General features: G+C 40.0%; 2 protein-coding genes across 8 annotated transcripts in view; one reads left to right on the forward strand and one right to left on the reverse strand.

Annotated features, from left to right (window-relative positions):
- Nucleotides 1-26,597, forward strand: part of SNAPC3 (small nuclear RNA activating complex polypeptide 3) — a 69,697-nt gene that overhangs the window by 24,191 nt on the left and 18,909 nt on the right. The window contains exons 5-10 of one of the 7 annotated variants that reach the window (XR_006196190.1): nt 6,696-6,845; nt 12,917-12,999; nt 15,524-15,688; nt 18,609-18,716; nt 19,940-22,682; nt 25,469-26,106. Coding sequence is in view for 2 of the 7 variants with exons in the window: in XM_042914313.1 (XP_042770247.1) it covers nt 6,696-6,845; nt 12,917-12,999; nt 15,524-15,688; nt 18,609-18,716; nt 19,940-20,087 (654 nt within the window). In the remaining 5 variants the exon portion in view is untranslated. Of the gene's footprint in view, nt 1-6,695; nt 6,846-12,916; nt 13,000-15,523; nt 15,689-18,608; nt 18,717-19,939; nt 22,993-25,468; nt 26,107-26,597 lie in introns of those variants that run through there. The other 6 variants (XR_006196191.1, XR_006196192.1, XR_006196193.1 and 3 more) reach the window with 6 other exon arrangements.
- The window catches only part of PSIP1 (PC4 and SFRS1 interacting protein 1), a 39,967-nt gene continuing 37,035 nt past the window's right edge, over nt 23,666-26,597 (reverse strand). The window contains exons 15-16 of the mRNA XM_042914309.1: nt 26,100-26,211; nt 23,666-25,284 (exon numbers count right to left, since the gene is read on the reverse strand). Coding sequence (XP_042770243.1) covers nt 25,224-25,284; nt 26,100-26,211 — 173 coding nt within the window. The 3' untranslated portion in view covers nt 23,666-25,223. The remainder of the gene's footprint in view (nt 25,285-26,099; nt 26,212-26,597) is intronic.

Below are 26,597 nucleotides of genomic sequence, written 5' to 3' on the forward strand. Positions count from 1 at the left end.
TTTCATTTTCACGATGGCTTTGGCTGTTTGGGGTCTTCTCTGGTTCCATACAGATTTTAGGATTGTTTGTTCTAGCTCTATGAAGAATGCTGCTGCTATTTTGATAGGGATTGGATTGACTATGTAGATTGCTTTGGGTAGTATCAACATTTTGACAGTATTTTTTCTTCCAACCCGTAGCATGGAATAATTTTCCATTTTTTTGTGTTTTCTTCAGTTTCTTTCATACACTTTCTGTAGTTTTTAGTGTATAAATTTTTCACCTCTTTGGTTAGGTGTATTTCTAGTTATTTTATGGTTTTTGGTGCAACAGTACATGGGATCGATTCCTTGATTTCTCTTTCTGCTACGTCATTATTGGCAGCCGATTTCTGTGCATTGATTTAATATCTTGCAACTTTGCTGAATTCATGGATCAGTTCTAGCAGTGTTCTGGTGGAATCTTTTGGGTTTTCCATATAGAGTATCATGTCATCTGCAAAAAGTTAAAGTTTGACTTCCTCCTTGCCAATTTAGATGCCTTTAATTTCTTCTTGTTGTCTGATTGCTGAGGCTAGGACTTGCAATACTATGTTGAATACCAGTGGAGAGAGTGGACATCCCTGTCTTGTTCCTGACCTTAGGGGGAAAGCTCTCAGTTTTTCCCCATTGAGGATGATATTAGTGGTCTTTCGTATACGGCTTTTATGATCTTGAGGTGTGATCCATCTACCCCTACCTTCTTGAGGGTTTTTATGAAGGATGTGTTTTGTCAAATGCTTTCTCTGCATCTATTGAGAGGATCATGTGGCTCTTGTCCTTTCTTTTATTAATGTGAGGTACCACATTGATTTATTTGCAGATGTTGAACTAGCCCTGCATCCCAGGTGTAAATCCCACTTGATCATGGTGAATAATTCTTTTAATGAATGGTTGGATCCAGTTGGCTAGTATCTTGTTGAGAATTTTTACATCCATGTTCCTCAGGGAAATTGGTCTGTAGTTCTCCTTTCTGGTGGGGTCTTTCTGGTTTTGGAATCAAGGTAATGCTGGCTTCATAGTTTGGAAGTTTTCCTCCCATTTCTATATTTTGGAACAGCGTCAAAAGAATAGGGTTAACTCTTCATTAAATGTTTTGTAGAATTCCCCTGGAAAGCCATTTGGCCCTAGACGCTTGTTTTTTGGGGAGAATTTTGGTTACTAATTCAATTTCTGTACTGTTTATGGGTTTGTTCAAATTTTCTATTTCTTCCTGTTTCAGTTTTGGTAGTGTATATGTTTCTAGGAATTTGTCGATTTCCTCCAGATTGGCCATTTTATTGGCATATAATTGTTCATAACATTCTCTTATTATTGTTTTTATTTCTGCTGTGTTGGTTGTGATCTCTCCTCTTTCATTCTTGATTTTATTTATTTGGGTCCTTTCCTTTTTCTTTTTGATCAAACTGGCTAGTGGTTTATTAATTTTGTTAATTCTTTCAAAGAACTGTCTCCTGGTTTCATTGATCCGTTCTACTGTTTTTTTGGTTTCAATAGAATTGGTTTCTGCTCTAATCATTATTATTTCCTGTCCTCTGCTGGTTTGGGGTCTTATTTGCTGTTCTTTTTCCAGCTTTTTAAGTTGTAAGGTTAGGTTGTGTATCTGAGACCTTTCTTCCTTCTTTAGGAGGTCCTGGATTGCTCTATACTTCCCTTTTATGACTGGCTTTACTGCATCTCACAAGTTTTGGGCTATGGTGTTTTCCTTTTCATTGGCTTCCATGTACTTTTTAATTTCCTCTTTAACTTTTTGGTTAGCCCATTCATTCTTTAGTAGGATGTTCTTTAGTCTCCAAGTATTCATTACCTTTCCAAATTTTTTCCCATGGTTGATTTCGAGTTTCATAGCATTGTGGTCTGAACATATGCACAGTATGATCTCAATCATTTTGCACGTGTTGAGGGCTGATTTGTGTCCCAGTATGTGGTCTGTTCTGCAGAATGTTCCATGTGCATTGGAGAAGAATGTATATTCTGCTGCTTAGGATGAAATATTCAGAATATATCTGTTAAGTCCATTTGGTCCAGTGTGTCATTCAAAGCCATTGTTTCCTTGTTGATTTTCTGCTTAGATGATTTGTCCATTGTTGTAAGTGGGGTGTTAAAGCCCCCTACCATTATGGTATTATCGATGAGTTTCTTTTTTTCCTTTTTTTAATGTTTATTTTTGAGAGAAGAGAGAGAGAGACAAAGCTCAAGCGGGGGAGGGGCAGAAAGAGAAAGAGACACGGAATCTGAAACAGGTTCCAGGCTTTGAGCTGTCATCAGAGAGCCTGATGTGGGGCTCGAACTCACAAACCATGAGATCATGACCTGAGCCAAAGTTGGATGTTTAACTGACTGCACTACCCAGGCACCCCTGAGTGAGTTTCTTTATGTTTGTGATTAATTGATTTATATATTTGGGTGTTTCACATTGGGGGCATAAATGTTTACAATTATTCTTCTTGGTGGGTAGACTCCTTAATTATGATACAGTATTCTTCATCTCTTGTTACATTCTTTATTTTAAAATCTAGATTGTCTCATATAAGTATGGCTACTCCCACTTTCTTTTGGTGACCATTAGCATGATAGATCGTTCTTCAACCCCTTACTTTCAATCTGAAGGTGTTGTTAGGTCTAAAGTGAGTCTCTTGTTAACAGCACATAGATGGATTTTGTTTTTTTATCCATTCTGTTACCCTGTGCCGTTTGATTGGAGTGTTTAGTCCATTGACATTTCGATTGAATATTGAAAAATCTGAATTTATTGCCATTGTGTTGCCTGTAGAGTTGGAGTTTCTGGAGGTGTTCTCTGGTCCTTTCTAGTCTTTGTTGCTTTTGGTCTTTTTTGTTTTGTCTTTTCTCCCCTCAGAGAGTCCCCCTTAGAATTCCTTGCAGGGCTGGGTTAGTGGTCATGAACTCCTTAACTTTTTGTTTGTCTGGGAAACTCTTTTATCTCTCCTTCTATTTTGAATGACTGGCTTGCTGGATAAAGAATTCTTGGCTGCATATTTTTCTGATTCAGCACATTGAATATATCCTTTCACTCTTTTCTGGCCTGCCAAGATTCTGTGGATAGGTCTGCTGCGAACCTGATCTGTCCTCCCTTGTAGGTGAAGGACTTTTTTTCCCTTGCTTTCATGATTCTTTCCTTATCTGTGTATTTTGTGAATTTGACTATGATATGCCTTGTTGATGGTCAGTTTTTGTTGAATCTAATGGAAGTTCTCTGTTCCCAGGTTAGGAAAGTTTTCTGCTATGATTTACTCACCTAAACCTCCTATCCCTTTTTCTCTTTCTTCATCTTCTGGGACTCCTATGATTCCGATGTTACTCCTTTTTAGTGAGTCACTGAGTTCTCTAATTCTTATCTTGTGCTCTTTAACCTTAGTTTTCCTTTTTTTTTCTTCATTATTATCTGTAATTCTTCTGATTGGCTCATTTGCTGCTCTGCTTCATTCATCCCTGCCGCTGTGGCATCTATTCAAGATCACATCTCAATTATAGCGTTTTTAATTTCACTCTGACTAGATTTTACTTCTTTTATCTCTGTAGAAAGGAATTGTTTTTTTCAACCTCAGCTGGTATTCTCATTATCGTGATTCTAAATTCTAGTTCAGACTCTTGCTTATATCTGTGTTGAGTAAGTCTCTGGCTGTCTTTTCTTCCTGTTCTTTCTTTTGGGGTGAGTTCCTTCATTTTGTCATTTTGAGGAAGAAAAAGTTAATAAAATAAAAATATTAAAAACAACACAAAAAATCAAATAAAGGAAGCTAGATCCTAGGTATGTTTTCATCTGCTTGTTGAAAGAAGCTTGAGTGAGTAGAGAAAAAAAGGAAATAAGAGAAACGAAAAAGTGAGAAAATGTTTCAAAATTAAAAATAAATAAAATAGAATAAAATGAATTGAAGAAGGTAAAGTAGAATAGAAAAGTAAATTAAAAAATAAATATAGTAGAAAAAAATTTTAATTTCATATAAAAATGGAAAATAAAAAATTTTTCCTCTTTCTTTATCCCAGAATAAGAAGAGAAAAAAAGAAATTACAAATACCAAACCAATACAACAACAAAAAAACACAAATAGATGGACCAATGAACAGAATGAAATTACGTCTAGTTTCCCTTAGAGGTCAAACTATGAACCGCTTTATAATCCATACACTAAACAGGAGGAGAGTCCTGTGGTTGTCCTTTTGGGCTTGGTTGGTGCAGTTGGACAGGCCTTGGTTAACGGCTCCGTTCTCCATTAGGTGGTGCTGCTTAGCTTGCTGGGGTGGATCGTTGTGGCGCACATATGAATGTATGTGCTTGCGCGGGAGAGGTGAAATGGAATACCCAGCTTCCCAGTTTCTGACTCAGGAACTCTGTGCTCTCACCAACTGACAGTTAAGCACTCCTCCTTTGTCTCCAGCCTCTGTCCACTCCCATGCTTCTACACTATCTGTGTCCAAGCTGTCAGCCTTGCAGGCGGCACCTCCCTCCCAAATTTTATCTCCAATAGGGCTGTTTCCAAACCCCTCCCTCTGAGAGCCCTGCGGCTTGGACCAGCAGGTACTCCGGTCCTCTCTGACCCTCTAGAGGAGGATCTCATGGAGCAATGGCCAGGTGCCGGCCCACCCCTCAGGAACATTCACATAAGCACGCTGCTGCAGATGCCCAGAGACTGTGGCCAGGTGCCAGCCCGCCCCAGAAAAATTTCTCACGATTGTATAGCAGCAGCATTTCAGGGATTACAGTAAATCACAACACATCACCAGCGCCAGGTTTCACCACACCCTGGCGTCTTTGTTCCAGTGTCAGCAATTATGCTCTCTGGGGTCCCCTGGGACCTTTGCCTGTGGGGAGGCCGGAGATCTCTGCCAAATGCCTTCCTAGCAGGGGAACCGCTTCTGCCCGTGTGGCCTAAGGACCCCTCTGACTTTTCTGCCTGCTCCTGAGGATTCACCCTTCCCACCAGAGCACCACCAAGTAATGGGCTGCGAGATTTCTGATACTGTCCTCCCTTGTTTATGAGTCCTGATGGAATTGAAACTGTCTCCTTTATCCTCTGTCCCTTTCTTGTTAAGTCAGTTGTGGGTGTTGCCACTCTTTCTCTCCAGCTACTTTCTGGGAGAGTGTATTTCCTGGACTCTTCCCCCTTTCTCTGTTCTCCACAAATATAGCTCCCTGCCCTCTGTGGCTTCTCTCTGCCCCACTTCATGTCTCTATGCCGTGTACCTGCCGAGTTCTGTGGCTCAAGTTATGCAGATTGTTGTGTTAATCCTCAGATCAGTTTTCTAGGTGTGCAAAATGGTTTGGTGCTGATCTAGCTGCATTTGAGGGATGAGAGAAGCAGAGAACTTCCATGCTGCTCTGCCACCTTGACCTCTCCCCTCAGAGTGTGTGTATTCTGGATTCCCAAAATAGATGTGTCATACACTTTGATAAGGTTTGCTTGCAATATTACTATACATGAGTTGTACTTTTGAATGAATAGTTACTAATGAAGCGTCTGGGATATAGTTAGTACTAATTACCTTGTTTGATTAGGTTCTGAAGTTACCAATCAAACCAAACCAATAAGCCTGAACCTCTGGGGTCTGTAACATGAGAGTATAAAGATTGCTTGACTTCAGTGAGGTAACTTCCAGGATATTTTAAAACACAGTGCTGCTAGATGAAGTTATATGCCAGAGGTTCTTCTTGGTAATGTCATTTTAATAGCCTTTTGATTATAACTTTACCTTAAACTAAAAAAGTTCATTGCCAAGTGTCTTAGTCCCTTTTGGCTCCTTTAACAAAATATCACTTACTGAGTGGCTTACAAAGAGCAACTTATCTATCACAGTTCTGGGGCCAGCATGGTCAGGTGAGAGCCCTCATCCAGGTCTCAGACTTCTCATGTGGCAGAAGGGGCTCGGGAGCTCTGTGGGATCTTTTACAAGAGCACTAATTCCATTCATGAGGGCTTAACCTTCATGACCTGATCACTCCCCAAAGACCTAGCCTCCTAACACTATCACTTGGGCGTTAGGATTCCAGCGCCTGAATTGGGGGCGGACACAAACATTCAGACCTTTCACCAGGTGTCTCAATCGTGCCCTTGCGATTTTAACTTACGGACGTGACTGAGTGACCACACTGGAGGCCAATGCCATTGAAAGAAGACTTTTATTACTTACATTTCTTGAGAGGAGCGAGTGTGCCACAGATGCAGGGCCACAGGGGGAAGCACCCGTGAATTCAGGAGGCAGAAGGAGTGAGGAGAAGCCAGAGGCGACAGCCTTTATTAAGGTTTCCATGGGAAAGGCTGGGCAGGGCAGGGCAAACAGTTTGGGATTGGCCAGTTTGGATAATTGTGGTGGGCTCTGGGGTGCAGGGGCTATCCCTAGTTGTCCGCTCCCTGACCTTACATTGATTTAGGATGGGAAATACTGGCTTGGTGTGTGAGGGTTAAACCAAGGAGGTGGTTTCAGAGAACAGGGTGTGAATCACAGGGGAGAAGTAAACAATTGTGGCCATTAGTTGGGACCTGTGATTAATGGGTTCCAAATAGGCCCGTACAGAAACCAAGAGAGAACACAGAACACTAAGTTATGAGGGTAACTTTAAGAAAACCAGTAACTTCATTGAGATCTGGTCAGGACAGGATTGATTGTTTAATTGCTTTGTCTCTAAGTGGACACTTACTTATCTACCGTTTGACTTTTAGCACAAAGAACACAAACCATACCAGACGATGCTGGTATTGGGCAGTCAAAAGCTCACGGAACTGAGGGATTCAATTTGTTGTGTCAGCGACCTCCAGATTGGTGGCGAATTCAGCAACACTCCTGATCAAGCTCCTGAGCACATAAGCAAAGTAAGATGGTTTTTGTTGTTGTTTTAACCCTCATAACATAAGAAGAAATCATCATCATCATCTAAGTAAGTAGTGATATTACAAGGCTGCTAGTAAATCTTCCAGTAAATGCTTTCTTCTTCTCTGCCACTCCATCAAGCCTATCCCTTCCCTTCTTTATCTTCAATGAGACTATGCTCGATTTTGATTTCTTTATCTCCCCTTCAGTTCCCCTTCAACCATTCGCTATACACCCTTCCTTTTAAGGCCGTAGGGACCACCTGTTGTCTAACCTCTTCTCCATGTTCATATAACTTTTCCTCACTGTGCCGGTTGAATTCACTGTTCACTGTTTCCTCTTTCAAACTCTGCATTTCAGTCTGTCATAACTGCCCCCCACCACCTGAGAGCCCCATCGCCCATAGAAGGTTCTGTCAGTCCAAGCACCGGCACCAAGCAGGGATATAGATACCAACTGATGTTGGTTTTTGTTGGTGTTTCCCACGGAGGTGCTCTCAAAAGGACAGAGAAACTCTACATAACCCATTGGGTAAGGATGGAAAGGGTCAAAGTGGTAGACCAGCCACCCACAAAGTTTCAGAAGGGATTGTTTGTCCAGTAAAGTAGTAGGTCCTTGTGAATTCCCTTGGCGGGCAGACTTGAACTCCTTCTGTTACTTGGTACAGCTCTGGTAGAAGCCCTCAGCTTTACTGGCCCCCTTGAAAGGGGCAGCATCTCCTGTAGGTCAGAAAAAGATATTTGGGTCAACTAGAACGGACATGGAGTTTGGACACGAACCATCATAATCACTATTTTTGCTGGTTCCTGTGCCACCAGCCAGATAAATGTTGTTTAACCCAGGTTTCATCTTGGTTCTTCTAAATTCTCCTGGTCTTTCCCCAGTTTTCATGGCTTTAAGTGGACTCTAACCTTTGTTAGTGTCTCTCTCTTCTAGCCATGTTCTCTCCTGGTTTCCAAATCATTTCTTTTCTTTTTCTTTTTCTTTTCTTTTATTTTATCATTTCACTTCATTTGATTTCATCTCATAACATTATTTTAATTGCCTCCTGGACATTTCCACTTAGTCTCACTGCTGCCTGGCATTGGATTGCATTTCTGTAGCGACTCACTCTACCGCCTTTTAGGAGAGTTGTTTCTTTCATTCTGAAACTGCTGGCATCTTTTCCTCACGACTTACCTAAGTCAGCTGAAACCCTTGCTGTTTGTTTCACTGAGAAAATAAAGTTACCAGAAAGGCATTTTCCATCACCCCTCACCTGCATTTACCCCTCTGCCCGTCTGCCCGTGAGCCCTGCCTTCCCACCTGTGACGGTGGCTGGACTAAGCCTGCCGCTCCCTGCACTGGGATTCCATGTCCTCCAGCTGCTTGCCCTCACGCCATGGTTGTGCCATCCTGGCGTCTCCCCCATCGTTACAAGTGTTACAAGCGTGCCGGCGGATCTCCCGTCCAAACCCTTCTCTGGACCGTGTGGCTCCCTCTAGCCACCGCCTCATCTTTCTACTTCCTTCTCAGCACACTGACTCATAGCAGGTAGTAATAACGAGTTAGTAATCGTACCTAAATTCATTGTTTTCTCTTTTTCTGCCACCACTTTGGCTTGCACGCACTTTTGTTCCCTACCAGTCCTCAAAAATCACTTCTGATGTCACCGGAGACTTCGTTCTCACCTTTTTTGACAGCTCATCGACATAAGACACAACCGAATAGTCCTTCTTCCTTGCCACATTTTCTTTACTTAGGTTTTAGGATATTATACGCACTTGATTTTCCTTCTTTCTTTCTTTTTCAATATTTGTTTATGAGAGAGAGCGCACAGGCATGGGAGGGGCAAAGAGCGGGGGACAGAGGATCCGAAGTAGGCTCTCCGCTGACAGGGGACAGCCAGCTGCAGGGCTTGAACTTCTGAATGGTGAGATCATGACCGGAGCTGCAGTCGGACATTCAACCGACCGATGCACCCAGGTGCCCCCAAACTCACTTACTACATAAAATTTTCCCTGACCGTCCCTCTCTTGGCCACTCCGGCACCATTTCTTTTGGCCGTTATAGTGCCTAGAATTACAGGCTGACGCTGTTTGATTTCTCTCTGCCCCACAAGGCTGCTGTGTCCCGGTCTTTTCAGTGATTGGCAAGGAGACCAGCATCGTGACTCACACGCAGATCTCACTTAAATTTAGTCACGTTGAAAATGGGTTTAAGATCATTGGTTTCTTCACATTTGACATCTTGGTGCTCTTGGAAGTAAACATTAAAGAGAAACAGGTTGAAGTTCCAGGCTGTGTGCAGAGCAGAAGTCTCTTGTAGGGTTTTCTCAACCCTACCAAAAAAGCCCCAAAAAACAGAACCAAAAAAAACCAAAAACAGGTGGAACTGTAGTTTGTAAGTTTAATAAGCAAAATCTGAATTCATTCTCCTTGCAACCGTGTCGTCAGTGCTCAAAGGAGCTCGGGTCCAATGTGCGAATTCGTTTTAGCTCCAGGAACCCTGGAGAGTGTTTTTAACCAGCCTTGGCTCGTTTGTCGTGTTTGTCCATCAGTGCTGATGTCTTCCCAGCTCTTTCCAAGTGGGGGGGGCCCGCTGACCCATAGTCCTCTTTTAAATATTTTCCAGCTATGCTTTGGAAAGTGACCTCAAAAATAAGTGAAATTTTGCAGATACTATCATTTGGCCCGTGGAAAGATTTTTAGGTCACCAGTTGGCATTTATGTTTTATGGTTTGGGATTTTTTTAAGTTTTGCTTTGGAATTTTTTTTTTCTATTTATGTGAGTCCTCTTTCTTCTTTCTTTTTTCTTTTTCTTTCTTTCTTTTTTTTTTTTTTTTTTGATGTTTATTATTTTTGAGAGAGAGAGAGACAGCAAGCAGGGAAGAGTCAGAGAGAGAGGGAGACACAGAATCAAAAGCAGGCTCCAGGCTCTGAACTGTTAGTGCAGAGCCCGATGTGGGGCTCGAACTCACAGACCACGAGATCACGACCTGAGCTATAGTCGGCTGCCCAACCGACTGAGCCACCTAGGCGCCCCGAGTCCTCTTTTTTCTTGAGTAGTCTGGTGCCTTGGAAAATTCTGAACATGCTCACAGGAAATGTTGTGATGAGTCCTAATGTACCCATTACCCACCCTCACCAGCTCTCAGCATTTTGTCAAATTATTTTCTCTTTTCACCTCATGCCATTGTCCCACCTGACAACATTGAAAATTGGTCCTTCAGTTATAATGCTTTTTGACAGCTATTTGGCTTGTATTCCACTGGTGATTGTAGAAGAAAAAAATCAGTGAGTTGCAGTTCTTGTAGTTGAGGAAAGGAGAATCTTTATTCCAACCAATAAGCAAGAATTTTGAACATTATCTTAGGTGGCTTAGTATGTGAGAAGTCTGGGAGAATTGGGCCAGGATATTTAAATCTCTTTTAAAAGCATATGTCTAAAACGTAGTATGTTTTGCTATAACATTTGTTTTTGGTCTATAGTAGTTAAAGAATGGAGTGCATTTTAAAAATGTATGTATAAGATTAGTGCCAGTATTTTCTACTCAAGTGGTTTGTTTTTTTGTTGTTGTTTTTTTTTTTTTTAGTGTTTATTTTTGAGAGACTGAGCACAAGCAGGGGAGGGGCAGAGAGAGAGGGAGACACAGAATCTGAAGCAGGCTCCACGCTCTGAGCTGTCAGCACAGAGCCTGATGCGATTTGGGACTCGAATTCACAAACCACAAGATCATGGCCTGAGCCAATGTCAGACGCTTCACCGACTGAGTCACCCAGGGGCCCCAAGTGTCTTTTGTTTTTTTTCTTTAATGGTCCTTCACATTTTAATCTCTGGTCTATTGATTTTTTTTTTTTTTTTTTTTTACATTGCTCAGATTAGTTCTTTTTTTTTCTTTTTGTTGGTAATCTCTTAAAGGTCTTGCGTAGAGCAAGTTTAAGAAAATACTTTGCACACCTGTTTCTCTGTTATGTATCATAAATAAAGCCCTGTTCTAGGACACAGAGTAACAAATCTAAGTCGCAACAATTTCCTTACCCATAGTTCTTCCGCACCTTCCTCCCGTTACCATTTCTCTGACAGCAGATCCTAGGATTATTTCTGAAATTCTAATATAGCTGATTTGAATGTTAGCAAGAGAACAAGTGACTAATGGATGCCTAGAAGGATATATAAATGACTTTGTTCCGATGGTACTAGTTATCGATAGTTACGTTGTTTCTAAAATGGAAACAGTAACACTAGACTCTTAGGCTACATTAGAAGATAACAGAAGTAACTTCTTATACTAGCTTTTCCTTGTTGGTTGGTGATCCTCCCTCCCCGAAGTTGGTCAGCTAAATTAACTGGCAAAATAGGGAGACTGTTTAGTGAGGATCTCTGGTTACCACTGAAAATGAAAATTACCTGGTAATGAGATTGCTAACATCTATTCTATTTGTATGCTGGGACAAGGAAAGGTTATTAATGGATGAATTAATTTAGAATTTAGATGGAAAACATTTTTGGTCTTGTAGAGTTGCCCTTCTAAAAGATCATAATGGTGCCAACCACAAGCCTTGAGTTGCCTAAATTGCCTAAAATGAAGTTCTGTAGAGGCGTTTTGTAATGAAAAAAACTAAACTTTTGTGTTTGTTCCCCAAATAAGGCAGTATTCTTTCAGACCCTTTATTTGGGACCCTGGCTTACCTCTTTGAGTTAGAAGTATATTTAGTGGCAGTTTATATGTTAACAGCAGCTACATATGGCACTCTAGTCCATATTATCCTTTTATCTCTACAAGCACCTGGGAAGGAGGTACTGGTTTTACTCACATATTACATGAGGAAACAGAGGGTCAGGGACACTTAGTGAGGGTCCAAGGAGAAACAGCACAGCCAGTCTTGTAAGGGTGTCTGATGCTGTTACCAGACAATTTATAAATGGGGAGTGAAGAAAGAAAAATAGAAGCTTCAGGGGCGCCCGGGTGGCTCAGTCGGTTAAGGTCTGACTTTAACTCAGGTCATGATCTCCCGGTTCGTGGGTTCAAGCCCCACATCCTGCTCTCTGCCGTCAGCACACAGCCCACTCCGGATCCTCTGTCTCCCTCTGTCTCTGCCCCTGCCCCGCTTGTGCTCGCTCTCAAAAATAAACAAACATCAAGAAAAAGAAAAGAAAAATAGACGCTTCCAAGGAGGAGATAAATTTGGCTTTCTTTAGAGTAAGATTTAATACCCAAAACTTACATGTTTTTACAGTTCATAAACTGTTCTGGAGTCCTGGAAGATAGCATAGCAGATGTAGTCATTATAGGTGAGGAAACTTCGGTCTGAAGAGTACGTATAAACTAAGAAAAAGAACCCCCCTCCCCCAGGGGTCTGATGTATTATAAGGACATTGTGAAGAGCGAGTCTAACATATAGAATCTCCTGGGGAGCTCGGGAAAACAGTGGTGCCCGGGTGAGTCTCATTTAACAGCTCTGAGGGGAGACTTGGGCTCTCTTGTTTCTGTGACTCTGTTATGCAGCAAGAGACACCCGTCTGGAAAGTTGCTGGACGGAAGGTTAAGAAACCTCAGGGTTCAGACCAGCTGTGTGACTACAGCGGTACTTTGGGGCAACATTGCTTGAGTAAGAATAGATACTCAAATTCTGCCTAAGAATTACTGAAAATTTGAAGGGAGAATTTTTATAAAAGAATGCTGAAAATATTAAAAAATAACAGAAAAACATAACTCTCTGATTGATCACTGTTATCATAGCTGGGGAAACACCAAAAACGTGACTTCCAGTTTTTAATAATTCTAGAATCCAAAATAAATCCCTGCTGTGTATGCATATAATAAGATAATATTGAAGTTTATTTCTAACTGGGTTCCTTTCATAAATCTCATGATATCTTTACACTTTTATCCCTGGTAAGTAGCATAATACTTGTCACATAGGAGATTCTCATTAAATATTAAACTAATGAGCTAAGCATATTTTGTGCAGTTGCCTAAAGTTACTGTAAAGCACATTAATAGGTGTGATTTTATGACATACGTTTTGAATTGTAGCGATTCATAATTGTTGATAGTGGACTTTATTTTAATACCATCTGCTTTCTTATAGGACCTGTACAAATCAGCCTTCTTTTATTTTGAAGGAACATTTTATAATGATAAGAGATACCCTGAGTGCAGAGATTTGAGCAGGTACAGTCTTCAAAAAGCTTCTGTCTTTCCTGTTTCTAGTTCTCAACATGGTGAGAGCTCCACAAACTGGTCTGTTAGGGACCTTTGCCAAGGAATTGTTTTGTTAGACTGTTTTGTTTGTTTTGGGGTCAAAAATATCTCCTTTTCTTTTGTTTGTTTGTTTTTGAGGGAGAGAATTAGCGTGCACGCAAGCAGGAGAAGGGCAGAGAAAAAGAGAATCTTTTTTTTTTTTTTTTTTTAACTTAAAAAAAGAACTTTTACTTATTTTGGGAGAGAGAGCATGAGCATGGTAGAGGTGGAGAATGAGGGAGAGAATCCCACGCAGGCTTCGTGCAGTCAGCACTGAGCCCCACGCGGGGCCCGAACTCACAAACCCTGAGATGATGACCTGAGCCGAAATCAAGAGTTGGACACTCAACCGACTGAGCCACCCAGGTGCCCCATGCTTTGCTATAATTTCTAAGACAGTAGATAACACAAAGATTTTGAAGTGATCTATGCATACCTTTGGTCAGAAAAGTTTCTTTCTGAAGAAAAATTTTAACTTACCAGTACCTAGGGCAAGCACATGAAATAACTGAATACATTTTAAAATCAGAGAGTGGCCCCTGGGCGGTTCATTTGGTTGAGTGTCCAGCTCTTGATTTCAGCTTGACTCAGGATCCCAGGGTCATGGGATCGAGCCCCACACCTGGCTCCTGCTGGGCCTGGAGGCTGCTTAAGAATTGGCGCCTGGGTGGCGCAGTCGGTTAAGCGTCCGACTTCAGCTCAGGTCACGATCTCGCGGTCCGTGAGTTCGAGCCCCGCGTCAGGCTCTGGGCTGATGGCTCGGAGACTGGAGCCTGTTTCCGATTCTGTGTCTCCCTCTCTCTCTGCCCCTCCCCCGTTCATGCTCTGTCTCTCTCTGTCCCAAAAATAAATAAAAAATGTTGAAAAAAAAAAATTAAAAAAAAAAAAGAATTGGCGCCTGGGTGGCTCAGTTAAGCGTCCGACTCTTGATTTTGGCTCAAGTCATGATTTTACAGTTTGTGAGTTTGGGCCCCACATCGGGCTCAGTGCGGACAATGAGGAGCCTGCTTGGGCTTCTGTCTCTCTCTCTTTCTGCCCCTCCCCTGCTTGTGCTCTCCTCTGTCTCTCTAACAATGAATGAACTTAAAAAAAAAAAAAAAAAAAGCCAATTTACAGGAAATCTTGTATTGAGCCATAGATAAATCTAAAAAAAAAAAAAAAAATGTAAATCCCACTTAAAGAATTTATTAGTCTCTTTCATATTTAGATGATAGCAGTAAATTAATCGTTCACTATTTTTTCTGCTTGTCCAGTGTATACTGTTGTTTGCCCGATGGGAGTATGTAAATCCATGGTTAAGTACACAACATGAAAAATCTGTAGCTAATGACCATGTTAATTAGGCCATACTTCTGTTGTCAGTGTCCCAGTGACTAGAGTACATATGTGTATTTTTTCTTGAGTGTTTATCTGCATTCTTTCATTAGAGCAACTTGTGTGTGTATCCTAATGTGGCGGTTCTCAGACTTGTTCTCGGCATTCCTCGGTACTCTAAATACTTGTGGACTCCAAAGAGCTTTTGATTATGTGGGCTATAGCTATCCATGTTTACCATATTCGAGGTTGCAACTAAGAAATAATTTAAATATCCGCTAATTTAAATGATCCCATTAAATGTTAACATTAATAATTTGGGGGTGGGGGGAATAACTTTTCCACAACAAAATGAGAGGAGTGGCGTTCTCCATTTCCCATTCAGTAGCTTCTGGGCTATCGGTCCTTTATGAGTGAATAGGAATTGAAAAGGGCAAATGACACTTTTTCATAAAGATAATTTTGACTTCAGGAAGCACACTTTGAGAACTGTTGCTCTAATGGAAACTGAAGAAGTCAGAGTTCTTTTTTTATTTTTATTAAAAAAAATTTTTTTTAACATTTATTTTAGAGCACACGAGCCGAGAAGGGGCAGAGAGAAAGGGAGACAGAGTCTGAAGCAGGCTCCAGGCTCTGAGCTATCAGCACAGAGCCTGATGTGGGGCTTGAACCCCCGAACTGTAAGATCATGACCTGAGTTAAAGTCTGGCACTTAACCGACTGAGCCACCCAGGCGCCCCTGTTTTTATTTTTAAAATTTTTAAAAAATATTTTTGAAAGAGAGACAGAGACAGCGCAATCGGAGGAGGGGCAGAGAGAGAGGGAGACACAGAATCCCAGGCAGGCTCCAGGCTCTGCGCTGTCAGCAGAGAGCCCGATGTGGGGCTCGAACCCACAAGCCGTGAGATCGTGGCCTGAACCCAAGCCGGACACTTAACTGAGTGAGCCACCCAGGCGCCCCAAGAATCCAGAGTTCTTAATTTCAACATGTGTCAACCACTAAGATTTTTGCCTCAAGACGGCAACTGTTGTTGAGTGAGTGAGCCAGGTTTTAAGAAATAATTGCGGTCATAGAGCATTTTCTGTCATTTCTAGGTTTTTGAGGAGTAATGAAATTCCGTTGCCTTTTTGCCCCCTTTAGAACTATCATTGAGTGGTCAGAGTCCCATGATAGAGGCTATGGAAAATTTCAGACCGCTAAAATGGAAGATTTTACCTTCAATGACTTGTATATTAAACTGGGTTTTCCTTACTTATATTGTCACCAGGGAGACTGTGAGCATGTTGTCGTCATCACTGACATAAGGTAAGTGGCAGCATTTGGCAGCATTTTCTGTTTTTGTTTTTAACACGAGGAATAAAATTAGTCACCGCAGCCTGGCTTGGGAGCAGCAAAACTGTCCACTTTCCATAGAATGACCATCCATTTGCATGCTTTCTTTGGGGAAGATCTGTGATAAATACTTTATTGGTTATCGGAGGGTTGAAAATCTGTAAAGAAGTGTCTCCTATGGAGGATTAGACAGGCAGTCTCCACCCACTTTGTACGTAGCCCCTTAGCTTATTGCCAGGTTTGCAACTACATCTAAGTTTCTTGTCTCTTTGCCAGAATTTTAAGATTTAAAAGCAACTGGGGGAAGGGAAGAGTAATTCTCATCTTTGACAAATGTGAAGTCTTAATGCTTTCATAAGTATAAAGGGGGAAGGACCAAAGTGGTTTAAAATCAGATTCCTTTTATTTTAAAATGAGCTAACTTCTGTGTAGCTGGCATCTCTCATGAATAAGACTATTCATCTCCTTATTTTGGAATCCCGGTGTATGAAGGATCAACATATAGGAATAAGCCCTGCTCTCCCCCTGCTTTGGTTCCGAGGGACTGTTTTTATGTTTTATGCGAAGCACTGATCTACCCGTGCTTTTTATTATACCAGTGGTAGGAACCGATGCCCGGACAAATCCCTGTGTCCACTTCTCTTGGGTCTTAGGGACCGGTCTCTCCGAACATCTGACCTCCCGTGCACTCATTCTCAGGAAGCTCCCAGAGGAAGTACTTCACACAGAGTAAACCTTGGAATAGGGGGAGACATGAGGAGGACTCTCGGAGCGGGAAAGGGAAATCCCAGCACGACGGCCGCGTAGCCGAGCTCTCGAGCAGCTTAGTCCCAAGACTGGGGCGCGGCCGAGAGCTCGGGAAGGACGTCTAGAAGTGCCAGACCTCCCGCTGACGTACAGCACACGTGGAGAGCACGTCTGTCCTTCTGTCAGGAAATACAGAACTGAATTAGCGACAGGTGCATCGAAACCTCATTAAGCAAACGCAAACACGAGGGAATTAGCAGCTAGAAAGCCACGTGTTACGCGATCAAAGGCGCTTGCGGTCAGTTGTGTGGTTTAGGTGTATTAGTTTGGCAGCATGTGAACATGCAGTATTTTACCAGAATTAGTCTGGTTCCTTAGAGGAATGTCGAGGACCTAAATTTAAAAGAAACCGTAAGAATGTGAAAACAGTTGCCCTGAGGGAAACAATTGCTGAAGCCAGAGCTTCATGGGTTCAGAGGGGAGCTCATAACCCTCAGCTTTATAGGCCTTGAAAGTATGTACGTTTCTTTGATAATGTGTTAAATTTTACAGAAGCTGTCACTCAAATGAAGGGGAATGTGCCTGAGAATTAGCATAAGATGGGAGACAATCCAGTTTTTTATGATTTTAGTTTTATGGGTGTTTTTAAGTTTATTTATTTTGAGAGAGAGCACAAGCAGGGAAGGGCAGAGAGGGAGAGAGAGAACTCCAAGCAGGCCCCACACTGTCAGCGCAGAGCCGATGCGGGGCTCGAACCCACTGACTGCAAGATCGCGACTTGAGCCGAAATCGGGAATCAGACGCTTAGCCGACTGAGCCGCCCAGGCCCCCATTTTACGTTTCTTACTGTACAGCGTTATCAGTCCTTACACTCGAGGCAACTTGGGGAAACAGTTGACGCTTACTAAGCATTTACAGCATGGGACTTTTCTAAGGAGTTAAAAAAAATTTCTTTTAAGATTTAAGGTTTTTTAACAACTGTCTTTTAAAAGATTTTATTTTTTATTTTAGAGAGAGAGAACATGTGCACAAGTAGGTGAGAGGGGCAGAAGGAGAATCTTTTCTCTCTTTAAATTTATTTTGAGAGCGAGTGAGCACAAGCAGGGGAGAAGGATAGAAGCAGAGGGAGAGAGAATCCCAAGCAGGCTCCGTGCCCAACGTGGAGCCCGATGCGGGGCTCCATCTCAGTAACTGCGAGATCAGGAACTGAGCTGATAACCAAATTTGGATGCGCGACAGACTAAGTCCCCCAGGTCCCCCAAGGTTGTATTTTTAAGTAATCCCTACACCCAACATGGGGCCTGAACCCACACACCCGAGGCCAAGAGTCATTTGCTCTACCGACGGAGCCAGCCGGGTGCCCCTTTTAAGGAACTTCTAAGTGTAGTTTTAGGCTACAAATCATCTTTACCTTCTAGGTGGATTAAAGTCTAAGACTTGGTAAACGGTTACAAGTGTATTAACCATGTCCTGATGGTAAAGTTGATATATTGCTACCCTTTCTTACTAAAAGAAAATCATTACATTTTGGAATTGTCAGGGACATTCTGAATACTCTTGTGCAGTCCCTTCATTTTTGGGGTGGAGAATCTGAGGTCCAGCATGGTTCAGGGACTTATTCAAACCCAGTCATCCGATCAATGGCATAGTTGAGAGTGCCTTCCGTTTTCAGTTTACTTAATTCTGACACCTAAAACTGAAGTCCTGTCAGCTCACATTATACCAGGAGTCAGATTTAGATTTTAATAAAGAGGACAGTAAACAGAGCCATGTACCACAGAACCAAATGGGTAAAACAGGTGCCCAAACTATGTTTCATAAAAAGGTATTGAGTAAAGCAGGGGCTCTCTGATGGAATACCTTTAAGATATGCTCCCTCTTAGTTCAAGCATATCCCCATAAAGAGCTTGGGAAGTTTCACAGGAAAGAAAACATTGTTTAATCCAAAATGATCTTTTGGAGAATGTTTTTGTGGAACACAGTTTGGTCAGACCTAGTGAAACGAGTTTATACCTAAATCTTTTAGGAAAAAAAAAAATGAAAAATATACCCACTGTGTTAACGTTGAGGTACAGATACATTTAATTCTTTACCGATCACACCAATTTGCATTTTAATATCTTCATTTACTTCTCATGTACATAAGGCTTGTGCATCGTGATGACTGCTTGGATAGGACCCTTTATCCCCTTCTTATCAAGAAGCATTGGTTATGGACCAGAAAATGTTTTGTTTGTAAAATGTACACAGCCAGGTAAGTTCATAACTATTTGAGAATTCCTGGTTTTCAGTAGTCAAGTACTTTCCGTTTCTAGTATTTCAATTTTTCCTATTTTGAATTTGAATCTAGGGACTTCTACTTTGGAGGTATAAATAGAAATGGTTTTATCTGGTAGGTTAAGTGCTGCAAAGTAGGTTACAACATTTTTAAACAGTAAGGAAACAAATTATATATAATGAAAGTCCAGGGGTGGGTCAGACTTTGGATGAATCAATTCTGTGTCATCAGGGAGCCACGCTGTGTCTTGTGTCTGCAATTTACAAAAGAAGCTTCATCCACAGCTTCTCCTCCATGAAAAAATAACACAGCGTCTCATGTATATAATGAGGTTAAAATATGGTTTCGTAAAATTTTTACTCTGTGGTACTTCACATTTAGTTTGCTTTTTAACTGTGGATCATAGTTGGAAAGAAGCATTCAGAAGAAAAGAGAGTAACTGTGTATCGTAGATTTCTTTTGGGCTCCCTGCCCCCACCGAAATACGCTTTTCTAAATGATCAATAAGAAAACAGGAGATAAATCAGTTACCAAACTGGCAATCAGGGAATGTAAAAACATACCAGGAGATGCAGAATTCAAATAGACTGAAAAAGTCTTTTCATCTTACTGTGACCAGTAACATTTCAGGCCAAAAAACAAAGTATCAGTTGAATATTACCCATATTCCCATTTGTATACACACTGTAGCATTTTAACCTGAATTCTAGGTAAAACAGGTGGAGTTTGCAAATTAACCAGTACTAATTTACTGGTTTACACAAAAGTTTATCAGGTCTGTAGCATCTAATATATTGTGGGTTTTTCAAAATGGTGTAAATTTTAACAGTTACTTGGAGGATAAGTGAGTCGTGGCTAAAGTGTATGACACATTCACATACGTTTAAGAAGTCTTACCTTTAAGAAGTCTTTCAGAGAAACAGCATTCTACAGGGTTTCTGTTAAGTTGCCCTTCTGCCTTGCAGAGTATTGGTAATAATATACATCTGTATTTATCTATCTATATACACACACATATACACATACGTACATACACAAAATAATATAAAGGATTGTAAAGTATTGTTAAGATAGAATAAGGCAATAGTGGGAATGTTATATTTACACATTACCACGAGTTATAACTTACAGCATGTTAAAGAAAGTCCATTGTAATGATGTACATCTTTTTTTTTTTTTTTTTTTTTTTTTAATTACAGATGGGTGACGAACAATGACAGTTTTGCACCAGAGGACCCATGTTTCTTTTGTGATGTTTGCTTTCGGATGCTCCACTATGATTCAGAAGGCAACAAACTGGGAGAATTCCTTGCTTATCCTTATGTTGATCCTGGAACCTTTAATTAATAACAAAAGTACACCCTTGTGAAGTAACTACCCTGTGGATGGATGATTTCCAAAACATGTCACTGAGGAACAGGATCCACCCGAAACAATCAGCCAGTTACCCACCCCCCTGCACAAGTTCAGATCACAGGTTTTCTTACAAAGTAACTTGTGTTTAGAAATACATTATTTTAGTATTTATTCCAAAGTATGGTTATTATTTAGTGCCTCTGCCCATTAAGTGTGTTTATTTAAGTTGTAGGAGTACTTTATATATTTTGAATACAAATCCTTTGTCAGATTCAAGTGTTCTGATTTTTGCCCAGTCTGTGGCTTGTCTATTCATTCTGTGTCCAGAGTGGTTTTTGCTAATCTGTAATTAGAAAAATTCAGTTAATGATACATCAAGTGGTGGGAGTATTTTGAAAATTCTTTGAAGAGTGCGAGAGCTACACCTTGTACCGTGAGGCTTCCAAGGTAAACATCATTCAGTTATCTGTAATAAAAATGAGGAACAAGAATAAAAGTAGATTTAACAAATAATAGCATTAAGAATAGCTATTGTGTAATCTGTTCTCACAGTGGGTTCGTTTATAGTGTTTTGTTTTGTTAGAAACTAGTAGGCACACTAAACATTTTAATGAGACTCACTGCATGAATAATGAATGTAAAAGGATCCTGAGTATATACTCCTACCTTCACAAAAGTAACCTTTAAATTGAAGATTGATTTCTTGGGCAAGAATTTTTTCAGCTTAATGTTATTAAGAAAATAGCAGATTTTGAGGCACCTGCCTGGCTCAGCCGGTACAGTGTGCAACTCCTGATCTCAGGTTATAAGTTCAAGCCCCACGTTGGGTATAGAGGTTACTTAAAAATAAAATCTTAAGAATAGCGGATTTTATGTAATATGGCCACTGGGACATGAGTGGGATATGGGAAGTCAAGATCCTGTGGATTGCTAGGATCACTCATTCTTGGGCAATAATACCCAATATTCTATCAGAATCAGTTGGACCAGAGGTTTTCTGGTCCAGCTCTTTCATTTTTCTGGCCCCTCACTTGGATAATCCTACTTATTCTCTTTCATTCTGGTCCAGAGGACACCTTTGATGAATTCCAAGATCTAGATCATTAGAGAAAATTGTAGTTATCTAGTTGTCTATATTGAAATGTTTTCTGGAAACTTTTGGTGGAAAATTTAAGACTTCTAAGAATGCTGTAAAATTGTTCCTTTTAAACGTGTCATAAATTCTGCTCTCTCTCTTCTAGGTTATTCATTTAAAGTCAATTGAATTCCACATTCCCTGGATGGTTAAGAGCAGACATTTACCATACAAGTCAAAACTGATGAATCCTTTAAGCCTGTATGTTTAAAAGATTGGCAGTGAAATGTTTTGTGGACTTAAGTACCACATACCCAATTAAGTCCATTGCTGTACAGAGGACACGCACCTGTTTCTGGTATGTGTAGTGACCGTCTCTTTCACTCATTCAGTGAATACACCACCAGAGGATCAGTATAAAGAACTAAGAGATCCCTCCCTCCCTTGCCTGGCTTCAGTTGCTGCCTAAATGTTTACTTTCATGTTTCCAATGATGCTAATAAATTCAACAGATTGAAAATTCTGCTACAAACCTATTGATTTAACCAATTCCTAGAAGTTCCATGGGTAAAAATGAATTTCTGCGTCCTTTATTTTTAAACTGCATTCCTTATAGTTCTTGCATTAGTATGCAAGGGTCTGTTTACTTCTATTCATTTTCCTTTCCTAGTCTCAAAATAGAAAATTCCAAAAAGTGCATTGTCCCAGTGGAAGCATTAATCCATATGTGGTGCCCATCAATTCATTTTAGTGGACGAAGAAGACTGTCAGTTAAAATATTACTGCTAGTAAAATTCTTATTTTATCATTAATATTGTCCTGCTGGCTCTTAAGGTTAAACTTTCCCATCAAAATTACAAAGGCTCTGATATCTTTTTATCATTTCCTTGTGAAATCTAGAGGAAGAAAGGCTAACGTCGTTACTCCCAGAATTTGCCAGTGTATTACTGGATACACAGGTGTCCCACCAAATTCAAGTCAAAAGAACTTCTAACTTTGAAATAGTCCTAAAAGAGGTCTTGAGTGAGGGATTTTATAGCTATAAAATTCAGTGTTAAACAGGACTTAAATTACATATTTTACCTGATGCAAAGCAAATATGAAAATACTGTAATGAACTTTAATCAGTATCCTCTGTAGTTAGAATAAGATTTTGATATAATAGTAGATGAGTGTGTGCAAAAATCAGTATTTAGAAAAGCAAAATCGGTTTCTTTCTTTCAACCCCTGGTATCTTGTAAGGATAATTTTACCTTCTCCCAATCCAGTCACAGTATCTTTGTCATCTCTAAGGTTAGAGAACTAAATTAAAGATAAAAACATTTCTACCTACGTAGCAGTTCATTTCTTAAGGTTTGTAATTATGGGTTTGCTATTTCCAATAGATCATCCTTTCTCTGACCAGTGGGACAAAATAAGGTGTTAGTGAAGCCCTCACAGCCTTGTAAAAGCCTTTGCTCTTATGTAGGATTAGTTGGCAGACCTCATCTTGACCTGACCTCTTCAACCAGGTAAGTGTGTGTGGGTACACTATAATCAGTGTTATCAGCCAAAAGCGGGTAAAATATCTTCCTACTGTTTGAAATTACAGGATAAAATAGCAGAAGGCTTAAGATAGTCAAGTTGTTTATACATTGTTTCTCCAATTCAGATGGTACCTGTGAAAGTTCTCCAAAGCAGCTAAGAAAACTTTAGACAATTCGTTCTATAGGGCCACAACTTACTCTCTTTTTCCAGAAAACATTACCATTGATTTTTGGGAGAGAGGGAGACATAATCCAAAGCAGGCTCCAGGCTCCAAGCTATCAGCACAGAGCCCACATGGAGCTCAAACTCACAAACTGTGAGATCATGACCTGAGCTTAAGTCAGACGCCCAACCGACTGAGCCACCCAGACACCCACTCTTTTAAATGTTATCCAGTGGTTGAAAAAACATGAAGTAGGTGGTTTATACCTACCAAAAGAAAAATTTTTTCCCCACTTTTGTTAGCTATCTCATTTAAATTATCTTGGTGACTTGACTTGTTCAGCACTGGAGTTTTGACCAAATACACAACTTAAATCGAGAAAAAGCTCCTGAGAGTTATTGGTATTTATGACTTTTTAGGAGTTCTCACAGTGGTAGTTACCTGTGAATCAGCCTATGACAAACCGAAAACAGAAGGCCAGTTATATTTAACACTATGTAAGTCAATGGTTTAGAGCAAGGCCAGCCCAAACACGCAGACATAAGTTATCAGAAAGCTATTATATAGATCTCCTGAAGTTGAATATTCTGTGGTTTCTCAGTAAAACTGTTATCAGTCTGCTGGGTCACAGAAGAAAAGGGGAGGGTGAACAAAAAATAACATTTTTAGCTTCCTGTAGATTTAGTTGTTACCCTGTCTCCCCAGGCAACACAATCTATATACCAAGTTAAGAAATTAACTCCGCTAGAAGCAAATCCAGAATTCCAAAAACATTTTTAAGTAGCAAAGAATTTACTAGTAGAGTTTGATAGAAAAATCCTTTAATCAAAACAAGTTTACAATGTTGACACTTATGGCTTAACTAGAATAAATCTGTTCAAATTTAAGTTGTATTAAGGACCAGATATAGTGTAATATCAATAGTTCCCTCAAAACAGTGGGTCCTGGTTCGATTGTAAGACCTCTCAAAAAGCAAAACTCCAATTGTTGAAATAATTCACACTTTTCATCTATAGATGAAAGCAATTACCTGAGAGGTCAAAAACATACAATGCATGTCACATGCAAACACTGGTATTAGTATTAAGCCTTTTTCCCATATTCATAGTTTTGAAACATGAGAAGTGTCTTAGCTACTGAAAACCACCAACTGACCTAATATTCAAAATATCTTAGAAATTCTATCCGCTAAATTACCCTTAAGTTTTGTTAACGTTGGCTTACCCTGACTTAAGTCCATATATATGAATATACAGACCATCGAAATACTCCTTTACTTTGTCTTACTGCCTCAGAGCAACATGTATTTCTAACTCCTTACAATTCTGTCACATGCAGGATCTCTAAATAATAATCCCCTTCTGATATAGCCTTGTTTTCAAATAGGTTAGTTTTCTTATATAGTATTTACTATTTACTGCGTAAGAATCATGGATTTTTTTTCCAATTAAAAAAATACTTAGTGACTTCCTTAAATGAGTGTGACTTCTTAAAAATTCAGAAACTTGAGACAGTTCTCAAAAATAAACTTTTATCATTTAGTTTTTAGTTTCAGCTACTAGTGCCTGTAAAGGATCTTAGATGGTAGAACCCTAAAGCCAGATTCATTCCTGTATAGACCTATTCTGCTTTCTGCAGGGAAGTCATGTGACTTCACTGAATTCCCAGCCATAAAACCTACATTACCTTCGAAAGTTAACATGAGTTTTGTACCTCGTAGAATTGTCAGTTCAACGTCAGTTGGGTATCTAGTTGTCATACAAAAAGGCATACAGACCACAAATTGTTACAAAGCAGCAGGATAATAATGTAGCACAATGTAGACTGTGAGATTAAAATTAACTTTTGATAAAAGAAGTGAGTACTTGTATAGAAGTAACATTTTATCTACCATAAAAATGCATAACTTCTACAAAACCCACAAACAGTGAAAAGACAACTCTGGTAAATCCAATATTTGTAAAAACTATGCACAAAACCCACAGTATTTGGGAAAGAGGAAAGGTTTATACAAGTAGCAGTTTTAAAAATGTAACTTTTTTCTACTATCAATTACACGTTAACATACACACACTAATTGAAATTATGCTACAACCAATGTCTGGAAAAGCAGTTTAACATTTCCTAAATGAGTTTTCCCTCACACTTAGTGAATAATGTAGCTGTTAATACTGCACAAGTACAATTAGCAATAATGTTTAATTACTTTTAAACAAATATAAAGGGATTTTTCTCCCTCCAAACAAGTTTTCAACATCAAAACCTATGCTTATAAAAATTTAAAATTTTCAGCATTCTAAATATTTCAAATGAAAACCATTACAAACTTCTCAAATGTTCTTTATATTCCAGGTATGTCAACCTAATTATCTAGTGTAGAATCCTTCAGAGATATTTCAGTCTCTCTCTCTTCATTGGATGGCCTAAAGAAAGGAAAGAAAGGTGTGTCAACTGGGATTAGGGGCTCTTTTCCTTCAGGGGGAGGGGGAAAAACACATTAAATCTGTGCATTATGTTTTTAAGGCCACCAAAAGATTAAAGAAATAGTAATCTTGACTTCCTTTTGTTCAAAATTTTATTTGACCATGTTGTGTCTTCTTCCTAAAGTAATACTGGGATCAAACACAAAAGAACTCAGGGAAGCATCATGGCCCAGGCCCCTTCCATCATTTCCAGCTTTAAAATGAATTCTCTTTGAAAAACATGAAAAGGTTAGATCTGTGATACCAATGCATTATAAACCTTAATAAAGAGAAGGGGTGACAGACACAGATGACAAGATTTCCCTCACTTTCAGAATTAGAAGGGATGCCTGATTCCAAGCCCTTCAAATGTGTAGCAGAACAAAGCCAAGACTTGGAGAACCCCAGTTCAGTTTAACTAGTTATTTAGAGTGGGTGCAGCAGAGAACAGCCTGTGATTTTAGTCTAATTTTTGTATTATTCTGTCACAATTCGAAAAAGTATAAATGTAAGTCACTATTGGAGCTGCATCAGTGAAAGCAATCCAAAGAATAGTTATTTAAGCTGGAATCCTACCATCTAGCTCTAATCCTTTGAATACAGGCAAATTAACTGTAAGTTGTATTTTTTTGTTTTTGCCTTTTTGATTTCCGTCTTGCTTCCTGAATTCGGGAACTGAGTGATCAAAATAGAATTCTTCTACAAATAACCTTGGAACAGCAACGTGACTTAAGAATTCAAAATCTACATTATGACCCGTTAAAACCTGTGCTCACTTTTTCTTACTGCTGGCCTCATGCTTGTCTTTGCTTTCTTCACTGCTGTCTCCATTGTGCTGTGCTTGGCTGCTGTCTGGAGCATCGGATCCTCCATTCAGAGTCTTTGAACCTTTAGACGGGTTCCAAAGGAAAAACCGTTAGAGCTTCTAATGCTTTCAAGATAGCCTCTAAAGAGTCAAAATAAAAAATAAAACCTGGCCCTGAGGTCTCTAGTACTTAATGTACCTCATCTGAAACTACACTGTAGTCTTTTGGGTATAACTGAGGCACAGTAAGAAGCAGGGTTACTCTATATACCTATCCGTACAAGAACGGGGATTTTTTTTTTTTTTTTTAAAGTTCTTTGTTTTGAGAGAGAGCCAGAGCAAAAGCACAAGCAGGAGAGGGGCAGAGAGAGAATCCCAAGCTGGCTCTGCACCGTCAGCACACAGCCTGACATGAGGTTCAGTCTCAGGAATGGTGAGATCGTGACCTGAACTAAAATCAAGAGTCGGA

This window comes from Panthera leo, chromosome D4, assembly GCF_018350215.1.
Source record: "Panthera leo isolate Ple1 chromosome D4, P.leo_Ple1_pat1.1, whole genome shotgun sequence".
NCBI classification, from domain to species: domain Eukaryota; kingdom Metazoa; phylum Chordata; class Mammalia; order Carnivora; family Felidae; genus Panthera; species Panthera leo.